Genomic DNA, 14197 nt, shown 5'->3' with positions numbered 1-14197 from the left:
GTGTTTTATAATGTTGCAGATGATGGAAGGCTGAAACCAGATGTAGGTGACTCACCCACTTCCCTCCCCACTTCCTCCTGAGTGTCGAGTGACATGACAAGATTACCTTCCCTATCCTAACAGTTGCTATAGCAGGCCATCAAGGGTGAGAACGCTGCTCAGCTCGTGCATGTTCAACCTCCTGCAGAGAACAAAGTAGACGGAGTGATGGAGGCAGTACTGGAGAGGGAAGCAGAGGGAGATGAAGCCCCTTCCATAGAGATTGAGGGCCGTCATTGGGGATAGACAGAAGAAGTGATTTTTTTTTATTTCCCTCCAGGGTTAGATGAGCGTTCTGTGACATTGGCTTAGTTCTATATCAGCATGCCCCCCAAGAGAAGAGGTTGCGTTTGAGAATCAGACAAGGGAAGATCAGAGGAGATTTCACAGCCTGTGGCTATCCTCCTCCATAGCGTTAGACCACCTCTTAAACCTCCTTTGCTTTGCTTCAACTCGATGAGGGCTGCCGGTCTACTTAGTCAATATCATATCCACGAACTAGATAAATCGATGCAAACAAGCTTTGGCTGGACATGAGCTTTAGAAGTAGAGGCATAGCTACAGGCTAAATTTGACACAGAAATGCATCAATCCAGAAGTGACACTCTTCACGTCCTCTTTGTATTCATAGCAGCAATTAAGAGCTAGCATGCACCAGCGTGCATTCATGCTGTGTTTTCCCCTCACAAAACTCCCATACACATTGTGCATTAGTTGCAATTGTTCCATAAGCAAGTGCCGGTGGGAGCATGTGTGATTTCACACATTGCAGTGTTGCTTCCACAGCTGAGCACTCTCATGTATATGGAAAGACTTGAAGAGAGGGAAGCAGTAATCCTCTCATTTACAGTACCTCAGATCTGGTGTGCCTTCTTTCTCTTTCTCTTAGTTTCTCTCTTGAACACGCAAACACACATGCACACACACACGCACACACCCGCACACACACGCACACATGCACACAAACAAACGCACACACAGACACCTCAGCATGTCATATCTCCTCCTGCTCAAACCTCCCACCCCCCTCCTCCATCCCAATTCAGGCTCATCTTGCCATCACCTCTCCAGCTCCGCCACCCCAGAGAAACCAATTCAGACTGTAGCTCCACACCGTCATGGCATGTTGGCCAAGGGAGATGGAGTCCTTTCAGGTTCTCGGCTACAACCTCCCTCCCTCCCTCCTCCCCTGTCGCTGCCCCCTTGCTGCTTCTCAACATTTCCTCAACATGCCTGGTGTAACAGCAGGGTAGCTAGACAGCATGATAGGACTGCTCCTGAGAATCTGTTGGAGTTATTCTGCACATTATGTGACCTTTTAAAGTTTCTACAAAATTGCATGTGGGTGTGTGTTTTTTATGATTCTGCTCTGAGCCTGCCGTTGCATGGTTAATACTGTCAGATTAGTGAGAGTGTTAGAAACAAATGAAGCCTGCATTATGTGTTTAAACAGACTGATTGTGAGGTTTATCTGTAATAGGTTATCTTTATTGGCAAAACCAAACACCTACCTCCCACCCGTGGCTTCTTAAAGTTGGCAATCTGCTCCTAACAGCCGGCTGTTTGCTGGGAATATTTTTCCCAGGCTTTCTAGATTTGTATGCAGAAACCGCGCTACTTGGCTGTTCTTAAAAGTTGATTTAAATTATACCCTCTGCATTATGCGGCTTGATAGGAAATAAATCTCTTCAAGTGAATACACTGGATGGAGGGAGGTGGTGAAAGGGGCCAAATGTGTGTTTGCCTGGGTGTGCGTTGGCACAAAGGTTTAAAGTTGTGTTAAAGTATGTTAACTGAAATTAAAGTCTGTGCTGAGGGGCTTGAAAAAGGAAAAGAGAGAGGAGGATATGGGTGTCAGGAAAACAGAATTGGGTTTAAAAACAAAAAAACTTTAAAAGTAGAATCAGCCTCTGGGAGAAAGCTGTCCATGTTAAAATTATGTGTGATATTAACTGTTAAAGAGTTCATATAGTTTACATATATGTACATTTACTGTGTAGTTTGGTGCGTGTAGTACATTCAGCAAATATAAATTACCATACAAGTTACTCACTTTGCATTGGTATTTGTTATTCTTTACCTCCTTAAAGCAGAGAGGCCTCTGGCATCTCAATGTGCACTGGCTGAATGGTGGCTGTATTAAAGATTGGTGGTGGCGAGGGTGGTGGGGTGCAGCAGGGTGACGAACAGAGCGCAGAAGGGAGGGACAGGGGTCCACTGAAAGGCAGAGTGAATAGGAAAGGGGAGGGGGGGGGGCATTAGTGGCGGAGGCAGGCTGGGGGTGGCGGGGGGCCTCCATTGGTTCAATGCAACGGCCGAAGCAGCTGTGAAAAGAGGTCTCCCCTTTTTCCCACGCCCAGTACGACGCAGAAACCCTGCTTCAGCCTGCCAGGGTCAAGTCACATTTTTAATATATACACTGGGCCTGCGGACTCTCACAATGCATACGCACAGCTCATTTATTTTATGTATGCACACAGACAGACACACACTTGTATGCACACAGCAAGTAGGCAGCCTCTCAGACGGCGACAGAGGTGGGGGCCAGGAGAGAGTATTATGACACTGTTTTCTATCCCGCTGGAACCATTGTTTCATCTTGCAAATTAACAAAGTGCGAGTGCGTCCACAAACGCACATGTGCAGATGCCACCACCGCATTTGTGATCCTCTGGTTTATAGGGTTTTTTTCTAACAGAAAACACTACACTACAACACTACAAAGATTTGTGACTTTTTTTTTAATTCCTGCATGTTGCTTTTGTTCTTTTTCTGTCTCTCAGTTCAGGCTTACATGCTCATGAAATTCCCAAAGTCCTCCTCGAATAGCTAAAAATGCATTTTTCTTTTAGTGTGTTCACTCTCATACCGACCACCACACTGCAGCCCCTTTCTTCTCACATGTTTACGTCTCGGCCGCCATTTACAAACTATAATCGTATTCCAGGGAAGGGGATCTAAATTCTTTGTCCTGACAGACCCCCCCCCCCCCCCCCTTTTAAAAAACATACCCCACCACCACAACCCAGTGCCAGATGCCCTTCTGTATTGTGTGGGTGCTGGGGGCAGACAGGCAGGCAGTCCCCTTCTTCTGTCTGTCTTTCTCTCTCAACCATGATGTCACCCGGTGTGTCTGTATGTCTATCAGGGCCTCGACAGGAACTTAAGTGTGGGAAGGGAAAGCATTCAGGGTCGGAGGGGTGATGGTGGTGCGAGAGGTTCAAGGAGGGGTTCAGGATTGGTGGGGGGTTTTTTTTAGGGAGGAGAGGTGGGGAGGTTGATGTGTTGGGAAGACAGTGTCTGCCCTAAGAGGTCAGTTAGTGGACTTGAGCATGGAGCAAGTGTGTGTCTCTATGTGTGTGTTTAAGGGTGGGGGTGTCGGGGGGTTCTCCTAGAAACTCTAAAGCAAAGTGGAATTTAGATGAATCTGTTCATCTGTGTCTTCTACTAATTCATTCTGGAGTCCAAACTCCTCAGTGTTATTCTCACAAAGGGCTTGAAGAGAGAGGATGTGAAGAAGAAAAGGATCGAAAAGCACCTTTTTTGTTATTATGAATTCTATCAAGTACATTCACAATTGTGCACAGATGTAGAGGATTCAAGGCAACGTGACAGCTTAAGCATAAAACATGTTGTTCTAGCATGTTGAGAATTACATTACACAAGTGTTGATTACCGAGCCGAATCACTAAATGAGTTTGATCAAATTCAAGTTCTTTTAATAATATTTCCTTCTGATTTTTAGAAATGTGGGAAGGGAAGTGCACTTGTAGACCTTCTCCAGTTTAGTTTGTGTAGGCAGTTTTAAAAAAAATATGAAATGCAAATGAGGTCAGGTCAGGTTTTTTTGTTGTTTTTATAAAAGCTGAATTTTATTACAGTGAATTCCCTGATCACATTTAGAACTTCTAAAATTCTGAATCCAGACTAGACAAATATATCTTATTGCAGAGGTTTAACTGCTGGACACATGCAGTTAACTTTCCCGAGGCTATATCCACACTAGTATGTATTTATTTCAGCAGGGTGCTTTAAACACAGCCTCGATCAAGAAAAGCATTTTAGCATAGTATCAGAAATAATCTGCCTTTTTCCTGACATGCCTATTTACTTACAACATGACTATTTACTTATAAATGTTGGCGTAAACATGAAGCAGAGTGTTAGTTACATGGCAAAAATATAACTGAGGATGAACAGCAATGGAAAAAAAGTCAGACTGCAAATATTTTTGGAGATTTTGTTATTGAAAGTGACACACAAATATAAGGCAATGAGGGAAAACATACATAAAGATTTATATGTGGCAATATATTAAAGGGGCACATTGTGCATTACTAAAGGAAGCCATTGCAATGGAAACCACACAAGAATAATGAGATCACTAAGCCTAGCTGCAATGTTTTGGCCTCATTTTTGTGACCGATTAGACCCAATTAGGACGTGAACATGTGTGTCTATTCCTGCATATATGAACTAAAATGTTGTTTTTAAAACTAAAACCAGGTCAGCAGCAGTTACAAATATCTCTGTTTTAGAGGTCTGAAATGCTGATGTAAACTTAGCAAAGTTTCAAAATGAAGATGAATTAGTATGGATGTACTAAAGAAGCCCTTTGTGTCTTGCACTTTTCTTTGTCCTGGATTTCCACATTACGTCATTGTAGGTTACATCGTGGTTTGCCTCTCAAATTGGTACATGGTCACTGTTAACTCAGATTTATGCTGAGCTTAAAGAAACTTTCCTCATCAAAATGTGAAAATAGCCCTTTAGAGACTCGCAATCTGCAATCTGAAGCTCGACTAGCCAACTGAAGCAAGATCTTTTATTTGAGGGACGTTCAGCTGTGATGTTGTCATTTATTCACTGTGCTATCAGCCAAGGAACTGAAACACTAGTTTTAGTTTTTAAGGTTCATATAAACAGCTTAGAAAACTCATTGCTGCATTACTGTCAGTCTAAATAATGGAATAATGTTATTTTTCTTGATTCCTGAATTGGCTTTATAGAGAATGGAGATTTTCATCTGACAGCATTAATGTGATATTTACAGCCCACCAGCAGACACAGACAACAGGCACCTTTTTCAACCGGTAAACATTTACTGGGACACAGATGCATGCCTTTGTCATTCATCCCCTTTCTGTTTGGTCTTCTGCGTTTGTATTTCTTCCACCTCTTTGCTCCTTCCATCTATTGCTTTAATACGTTTCCCATCTCTGTCTTTCTCCTACTCTCGCTCTCCCTTTCTCTTCCTGGCTGTGTGAAGAGGTGATAGTATTGGGAGACAATGGGGAAGACTCACTTAATTAGCTGGACGAGAAGATGCATTGTGGCAATTACCGTGCACAAAGGGAGGGGAAGGTATGGCTCTGTAATGCGCTGCTGTCTGTATTTGCCTGGCTGTTGTAGCCTGGAGTGCAGGCAGGTCTTTATAGGGGAGACTGAAAGCAGTAACAATGGAAGACAGGATGTACTCCACATGTAGAGCCATTTCTAGTCCTTTTACAAACAGGGACAATAGCATCTACAGTCTCTTAAAGGCTGGAAATATAGAAACTGTATGTACTCTACTGATGGATTACTGGGCTCTAAACGCACAGGTCTTGTGGCTGTGTGAAAACTAGCTATCCTGCTTTGCATCTGTGTACAGATCAGTTGTGCACATTTCATAACACCTTTTAATAATAATGCTTTAATTAGATATTATCATAAATAATTTACTGAGGCTTTACGTACGGTTGTATGCCAATAAATAGAAAAAAGAGGGCTGAACTTCTAGACAGTCTTCATAAATGATCTGCAGATACTTTCCTCAAAAAAAAAAAAAATGGAATCAGCAAAATCCAAGGGGTAAAAAAAAAAAGGCCTTCAGACAAAGTATGTGTGGGTCCTAAGTAGACACACAAACCTCATGGACACACAAAATAAAATCAGTCAGTTTAATTATCCAAAAACTAAAAATAGTTTGGGGTAATTAATTATTTCAGCCAAACTAGTAAAATTGAGACGCCTGTTTTTGTTGACAGTTTCACAAAATTCTTTAACACTGTTGCTTTTAATTGTTGGGTAATGGTTGTCAGCTTAAACAGGCATAGTACCATTAACTAAGAGGAGGAGATTTAGATGCCAGTATGACATCGCCTTCAAACCATGCACTTGATGATGATCCCATTTCTGGATATGGGAAGTTGGGAAGTTGTTCTTCTGATGTGTATTTAAGTTAAAATAAAACATAAAATGTCCTGTGTTTATTGCTGAATGTTCTAACAACACACTGAAAGGTCTTTTTTTAATATATATTATATATATATTATATAATATATATAATATATAATTGCTTTAACTCATGGGGGTTACTGCTAATAAATAATTTTTCTAACTAATCTAGATCCCTCTACACCAACAACAACTGCAAACATCCAATACAGAGGTTCCATATGTCATACAGAGCAGTGGATGGGCTTGCAAAGTGTAGAAACTGCACAGAATTCAGATTTTTTTCAGTCAAATTCACTACTATTCCTGGCGTGAGGATGGTAAGCACAAGTGGAAACGTATGAAAAGTTCTGAGCATTTGCAGATCTCGACCAAGTTGGATCACAAAGAAGTAATATAAAATTTCTGTCTAGCTCCACAGCGAAGGTTTCATGATTTTGCAGGTCCACTTCAAACACATGGAAATTATAATGCACTTACTATTACAGTATGCTGAAATACTGCTGAAGTTGCACAAATGATTCGCATATCTCAGGCTTATCGTGTGTTCTGTAAATTGTAGAAAATAGTGGCTAGTTCACTGAATGTGAAAGTTTTCTAAATGTTTTTCTACTTATAGGGAAAATGTTGGATTTCTTTTATGTGATTTTACTGGTCTGGCCCACATCGCCATACAATATATTTCATACCCCCTGATTGAATACAACATAACAACTTTGAATTTTCTTACAATCACCTTCTTAATCTTAACCTAATGAACTTATCTTGTAAATCCATCTTGTTGGGGCCCACCCTACTACATTGTGGGTTTTTCATAAACGTTACTGAAACTTTAGTGAAAAGATTTGTCTACCACTTAACCTGGTGACCCAAAATCTAAAATATTTGTAATGAATTGGGTGATAATCAAAATCGACAGTCACAACTTAAAAACTCTAAAAAGTGAACTTGACCTTGTTGGGTGGCAATGACTGTATTTATTTTCCTCTACTGTTGCCCATCTGTCTCCTTCCTTTCTATTCCTGATTGTCGTGTTGCTGTGTACCAAACTGGACATGCTTCTGCTTTCTATTTCTGACTGGCTATGAGTGGGCCGCTGCTTGGTGCCACTGAGTTTTTTTGTGTATCTATGTGTGTGTGTGGATGTGCAGGGTTGGGTCTAGCGAAGAGCATCCTCCTCTAGTGGAGTGGCCTGAGGGGATTTCTTTCATGAAGTCAGATAACATCCAGGCGACCCCCTCTTCCCTTTTTTATAAGAGTTCTTTAACCTTGATAAATGAAGTAGAGGCAGGAAGGGAGTGAGGGAGGGTGGGAGGAAAAAGTTGTGAGCTGTGTTGGGGGATGAGGCTGTGATGGAGAGAGAGAGAGAGAGAGAGAGAGAGAGAGAGAGAGAGAGAGAGAGAGAGAGAGAGAGAGAGAGAGACACCAACTCCCCAGCCGGCTTGCTCTCAGGATCAATAATGCTCGGAGAGCTGCTGAGCACTCCTGTCTGGCAGCTCTACCATAGGGGATGGAAGGAATCAGGGGAAGAGGGGGAGGATGGGAAGGAGGGAAAAGCAAGAAAAGAAGTGTTGAGAAAGCCTCTCTATCTCCTTCTTGTCACCCTATTTTGCGAAGAGGGGGAATTGAGGTGGATGGAGATGTAAAGATAGAAGGAAGCAGAGAAACACAGATGCAGGGTGGAGGGAAGCTAAAACCAGCACACCTATCCAGCTAAACCATGCCACACACCTACCTGCCCACCCGCCAGGGAAGCACACACTCCCGCACACACGTACACTTAGGTCTCCTTTTGCGTAGCCACAAGGTTACAGAGTGTCGATACAAACGCGCACAGCCCTCTGACAAATGGGATTTGGCATGTTCAATCAACAGTGCTGCCAAATCCCTGTTGTTAAGTGTTGCAGAGCCATATCTGTCTGCAGTGGGGCTAAGCTATGCTGCCTGGGCCCGCTAACTGTCCCCTAAATATCCTCCATTAAACTCCTCGGTAATAGAATTATCTGCTGCATTTGTCATTGGATTTGAATGGACGTGTGTGCTGTGGCATAAATAGTGGACAGAGAGGGAGTTGTCACTTTGTGCACCTGTTATAAAAAAGGCTTTGGTACCTCCTCCAGCAGTGCCTCCAGGTCATCTGAACTCTCTTCCTTTTTTCTTTTACCCTCTTTTTCTTGATTTCCCTTCTTGGAATTTAAGTCTCTGGTCTCCCTCCTCCTGGCCTTTTTCCTGTCCTCTGTTAGACCTGATCCTTTCATCTTCTCTCCCCTAATCCTGTGCTAGAGAAGCCACCCCACACCCCCGCCTCGCTTCCCATTGCTCTCTTTTTAACTCCATGCCTCCTCTTATTTTAGTGTGTCCCTGTGCCCATTGTGTCTCTTTCGTTTCTTCTCTTTTTGCCTTCTTTATCCACCCTTTTATCATCCCTGCCTCTATATCTTCTCAGTCTCTCTCCCTGTGTCTTCCATATCACCCCTTCTCCTCTTCTCTTACCCTCGTCTATCCTTAATTAAGTTAGAGATCAGTTGACTGCCCCTATCATTGGTAGAGAGCGGGTTGGTCCTCCCATCCCAGGAAGGGGGTGTATTGTCTGTGCTGGTTGACCAGTGTAATCCTCCTCCAGGGACAAAGGGCACTACCCTTACTACCTCAGCCACCCCCAAAGGGCATTAGCCCCCTGATGAGTGCCATGCCCTGGCCTCCCCCTGCCATCCTGACAAACCAGCATCATACCGCTGGCTCTTCGCTGGTTTGGCTGCTGAGACTGAATGCAGATCACCATGGCAAGGATTTGTGTGTATGTATGATGATATCTACAGTTAAGTGTAGATAATTCATATATCATGTTCTTTCGGGAGGAGAGTATTTATTGTAGGGGTACATTATAGGGACCCTTTAATCCATATATTCTACACGGACACATCTGCTGTAAAACCACAGAGTTCTACTCTAAACCTCTACACAACCCCACATACTTCGCTCTCTTCTTCTCTTTTCTCTTTAACACACACACACACACACACACACGCACACATTCACACAGGGAACAAGTAGCTAGGGTTGCTATGGGAACGGTTGGTCAGAGTTTACCAGAGGGGAAACAAACAAAGTACTGTTCATGAGAGCAGGTTGTTCTGTGCAGAAGGAGCAGTGATACTCTGAGAGCAGGTGTATGTGAAAGTGCGTGTGTCCAATTGTGGGTTGCGTGCTATCATGTCTGGTAAGTGATTAGATATGTGTGTGAAAACATTCATACTGTAACCTTTCACATTTGCATCCTCGCCTCCTTTTTTTTACTACGCCTCACCTGTGTTGGAACGGCTGATGAGGTAGAGGGTGACCTTCTGATTAGGAGGTTGGGGATCCTTGACATACCAAATTCCTCCTGATGGTGTGCATGACAATTGCCTTTATAAAGGCATGGAATAAAGCGCTGTATGATAGTGTGTGAACGGGTGAATGAGGCTTGTAGTAAAAAGTACTTTAAGTGCTCAGTTAGGTTGAAATGGCAATATAGAAGTACAATTTACCTGTGCACTACCTTCATAAAATATTTGAAATTCTCAGTAAGGATGAGAATCTCAGAGTAACTCGTGGTATGATATTTAAAGTTAACATGATACAACAATTTTGCAAGAAACCTGCAGTAGTGGGTCTGATGAGTCAAATTGTCATGGGAATCAGTTTTGGATACCTGCATGTTTTTTTTTTTTTATTTGTTATATTTGGCACCGGTGTATTGATTACATATCAAGAGGAAGCCAGTAAAGTATTTATCCCACTCCTGCTGCTCAACGAGCCCATGTGGCAACACAGCCTTCAGTTAATTTTAATCAGAGTAATGAATTTATATGAAAAAGCAGAAAATACTCTGAAACAGACAAGAATTTTCATATTCAATTCATCTGGTAATGTCTGTCTTTCTCAGTTAATCATTTAGAACATCAAACAACAGTAAAGATTTTGATTGTGTCCAATCAGAAGTTGGAAACCTGTTAAAACAACTTTAATGTTAAGACATGAAAGAGCAGTTTTTATTGATTGACACCAAGGATTAATACTCTTATAAATTTTCTTAACTCCTAATATCTGAGAGTGGATGAAAATGTGTATTTCTTTTCTTAAGCTGTTATTATGGGGAAATTACTTAACATTTTTAACTTATTTTGGAGGCAAACTTGATGCTAACCTGTCTCTCTATCCTATCCTACTGGTCTTTCTGTAGTTAAATAATCGAATCTGAGTCGCAAGAGCAACAGCTTTTGCCTAATTTTGGTCATTTCCATTTCTTCAAACATATGAAATGCATCTAAACTCTGAAGCACCATGCAAACCTCAATTTTTCTTTCCATAAAAATGCCACCATGCAATCCATCTAGGTCCCCATCCCCTTTAATGTCTCTTTAGCCCTGCACTTGGCTGCTTGAGTAATATTTATTGCACAGTCTCTTTTAGCCTCAGTTTCTCCTTTTTATTCATTTCCCCCTGAAACAAACAAGTCCTGTGCCGCAAGGCAAAACGCATCGCCCCCCACCAACCCCACTACCTCCATCAGCCTTCCCCACCTTCTCCAACCCCTGCCCTCTTTCCTTCAGCACTGACAGATAGACAGACATACTGTTCTCTCTTTCTTTGCCTTTCACCTCTCAAACCTCCCTCCATCCATCCTGCCTGGACGGGTACAATGCAGGCGCTCTATCCTGCGGCAGGGAGAATGCAACCCTGAACTAACAATATCACCAAGGCTGCCTGAATGCCGCCGAGTCCCATTGTGCTCTGTCAGAGGGGAGTTAACACCCATGTCTGAGCCCAATGAATAGTATTATTGTGTCTGAGACATACACCGCACCCCGGGTCCCCATCCATGTCCCCGAACTCAACTCGCCTGCCCCCCCAAACTTGGCTCTCTTGTCCCAACAGTGTAGCCCCCCTCTCACGCCACTCTTGCACCCCCTTCGCTCTTTCCTTAACAGACAGCTCTAACTTCCAAAGCCTTGCCGGCCCACTGACTCTAAACCTCAGCACTTTACTTCTCTATTCCACTGGCAGTCAGCCCATGGGTTTTAGTCTGGTTTTTAGAACTGCAGAGGGGCTAAGAGAGGTGAAAAGAAGGGCTGTAGTGACTCTTGCAAGAGTATTTTGCAGATTGTGTGGTTCTGGCAGCATGTTGCAATGTGAGGTAGTGGGGGTTGAATTTGGCCATAGCTCTTTTTCTGTTGTGGAAGGGTTAGATTATATCTCTCGGCTGGCCTGGGAACGCCTTGGTATTCCCCCGGACAAGCTGGAGGAGGTGGCTGGGGAGAGGGAGGTCTGGACCTCTTTGCTTAGGCTGCTACCCCCGCGACCCGACCTCGGATAAGCGGATGAAGATGGATGGATGGATGGATGGATGGAACACAATAGGACCATGGATCCTCAAAGAAATGTCTCCCCCCAACTGCTATTATCATAAGAAGAGGGCCGCTCAACCAATTTAAATAATTCTGGATGATACAAAAGCTGAGATGTTTTGTTTGGCAAGGTTTCTATAGAGCACCACTGGTCTGGCCAAAACATTCCCATTCCTTCACACTAACTGTGCCACAAGGTGGTGAAATATCCTGTCAGGTTTAACATTACTTTTGTTATTTATAATCATTAAGGGCAAATAAATATTACATTTTGCAAGCCTGTTCTGCCAAAGGAGCGGAAAAAAAGCATAGCTGTTAAAGACAAACTTTTCCCGTAAATATTTTTAATGTATTCTATTGACGCAGGAGTGATTTTTATAATGGGCCCACTCTTGCTATATTTTGCTATCTGCAGCACATCAGAATCTAATAGCTGAGAGTACCTTTGGCAGGCAGTATCTCACTGCCTGACACACTTAACTCTCAGGCCTCAAATCCCCGCAGTTTCTGCTCTCTGAGGTTAGCAGGTTCATATTACCAGCTGAGTGAGGATGCCAGAATCCTCACCCCAGACTTCTTGTTGATCAAAGACCAGGATTGACATTCAGAGTGTGTAAAATCCTAAAAGTTAAGATTAACTTGTTTTTTTTCTCCATCTCTGTCTCTGGTTGTTTGTGTACAACAGGAAGAGGAGAAGGAGGAGGAGGCAGCGGAGAACGAAAAAGAGAAGCAGAGTGGGTGGAAGAATGGAAAAAGAGAAGGATAGAAGCAGTTCGAGGAGGTGGTATCGAAGCGGGTGAACCCAGAGCAGGTGAACACAGCTGTGGATCGCCATGGGCTCTCTGGCTGCCTTCCTCCTGTGGCCCCGGTGCTGCATACAGGGGTCCCGGTGAACCAGCAGGGGCCAGCCAAAGCTGCGGCAGAGTGGGCAGGCTAGGCCAGCCAAACCAGGAGAGAGGCAGGTGAGGCGGGTGAGCCGAGCTCTCATTCCCGCCGGCTACGAGCCTCCTCGGCAGAGTGGAGCAGCGCGGAGTAGCAGAAATCAATACAGAGGAGAGAGGCTAGCAGAGGTTGCCCAGCACCGCCTGCAGGCCTCGGAGCCCAGGGACCAACCACCACTGCTCCCAGCTCCTCTTTCCATCTCTCTTTCTATCTTTCTCCAGCAGTCCCACCACCATCTAGGGCCAGGGCCCTAACCTTGGAAGTGCCCCACACGCTGTGTGTGTGTGTCAGTGCACGCACATGTATGTGTGAAACAGAGAAAAGGGAAAGGGAAGAGACAGAGAAGCAGTCTTTGTGTGTGGTTCAGCTGGAGGGTTTTTACTTGGTCCAACACCACTTCATAAAACTTTGTCAGAGAGACGTGGAGACAGCAGGAGAGGCAGAGAAGAAGAATGAGACAGGACGTCGAAGGTCTCTTTTCTTCCACCTGCCTCCCTCTTATTACTCATTCCATCTTAACCGTTTGAATAAGGATCTGTCTGAGCAACCTGCTCAGTCCCACTTCCCAGCACAATATTCCTAAGATCTCATGAGCCAGGATGAAAGGACAATTTGAACTTTTTCTCTCATCCGCTATATCAGACACAACCTGTCTTTTCGTCTTAGATTTTCTTACCCTCACTACAGCAGCTCCCATAAGAGGATATGGCAGTGCAGTATTGATCTATAAGGTGGAAGAGAGGAAGGCGGGCCTGGGCTTTCATACCTCTCTCTCACTATGTGTGGGGAAATAGCACCTGAAGTCCACTTACCGCTGTGCAGCAGGGATCCCATGGCAGCACAAGTGAATGGCTGCTAATTGAATGAGAGATGAAAAAGACAGTAGTTTTAAAAGTGCCATGCCCTCAATCGTCTGCCTTCGTTTTCATCTGACTTTTTGTCTCCTCCACGTACGCAAAAGTCCTTCCCCACACAGACACTCACTATTCAGATGTTTAAGCTAAATTGCCAAAATAATCACAAATGAAAAGCTGGTTTGACATCAGCGTGAATGTGCAGACCTTTGTACAAAAGAGGGGAGAAACAAGTCGAATTTTTATCCAGCGATAGTGAGTGTCACGACACAAAAAGATACTGTACATGTCTGAGGGCTGGAATGACACTAAAGGACAGGTGGAGAGTTTCCCAAGAATGCAAATGTGCGGTGATTACGATGGGATTCTTATTTCCTGGTGAGTACAATGTCACGGTTTCGTTCTTCATTTTTATTAACACAAGCCACTCTGTTAGTGTGATAACCATATTGAACTAAACTAAAAGATAGCATAAGATACCATCTCTGCTCGGAGGACCACGTGTGTTTTTCAAGTGAACTCAGAACATGTTGTGTTGTAGATGATCTCCACAGTCTGCGCTGTGATCACACTGTCACCGACTGTTGGAGTAGCTCGTTGTTGTTGACTGTACCAGGCAGGGCATTAAAGCACAATTCCCCCTCGCCTGCCAATCTCCTGGCACACACAGAGAAACTGGCGCCTCTCTACATCTCAGCCTGGCAGCGATTACAAAATGGCCGATTCCTGTCTGCCAGCTGTCTCCCTCAGCCA

At 43.8% G+C, this 14197-nt stretch overlaps 1 protein-coding gene across 4 annotated transcripts in view; it reads left to right on the top strand.

Annotated features, from left to right (window-relative positions):
* Window positions 1-14197, top strand: part of LOC309699789 (uncharacterized protein) — a 37025-nt gene that overhangs the window by 10779 nt on the left and 12049 nt on the right. For all 4 annotated transcript variants that reach the window (XR_014274470.1, XR_014274471.1, XR_014274472.1 and 1 more), the window contains exon 3: window positions 12334-13822. Coding sequence is in view for 1 of the 4 variants with exons in the window: in XM_082522975.1 (XP_082379101.1) it covers window positions 12334-12414 (81 nt within the window). In the remaining 3 variants the exon portion in view is untranslated. The remainder of the gene's footprint in view (window positions 1-12333; window positions 13823-14197) is intronic.

This window comes from Aulonocara stuartgranti (genome assembly GCF_965226115.1).
Source record: "Aulonocara stuartgranti genome assembly, chromosome: 23".
In the NCBI taxonomy this organism is placed as follows: domain Eukaryota; kingdom Metazoa; phylum Chordata; class Actinopteri; order Cichliformes; family Cichlidae; genus Aulonocara; species Aulonocara stuartgranti.
Note: the sequence above shows the minus strand (reverse complement) of the source record. Positions and strands in the feature narration are given on the sequence as shown.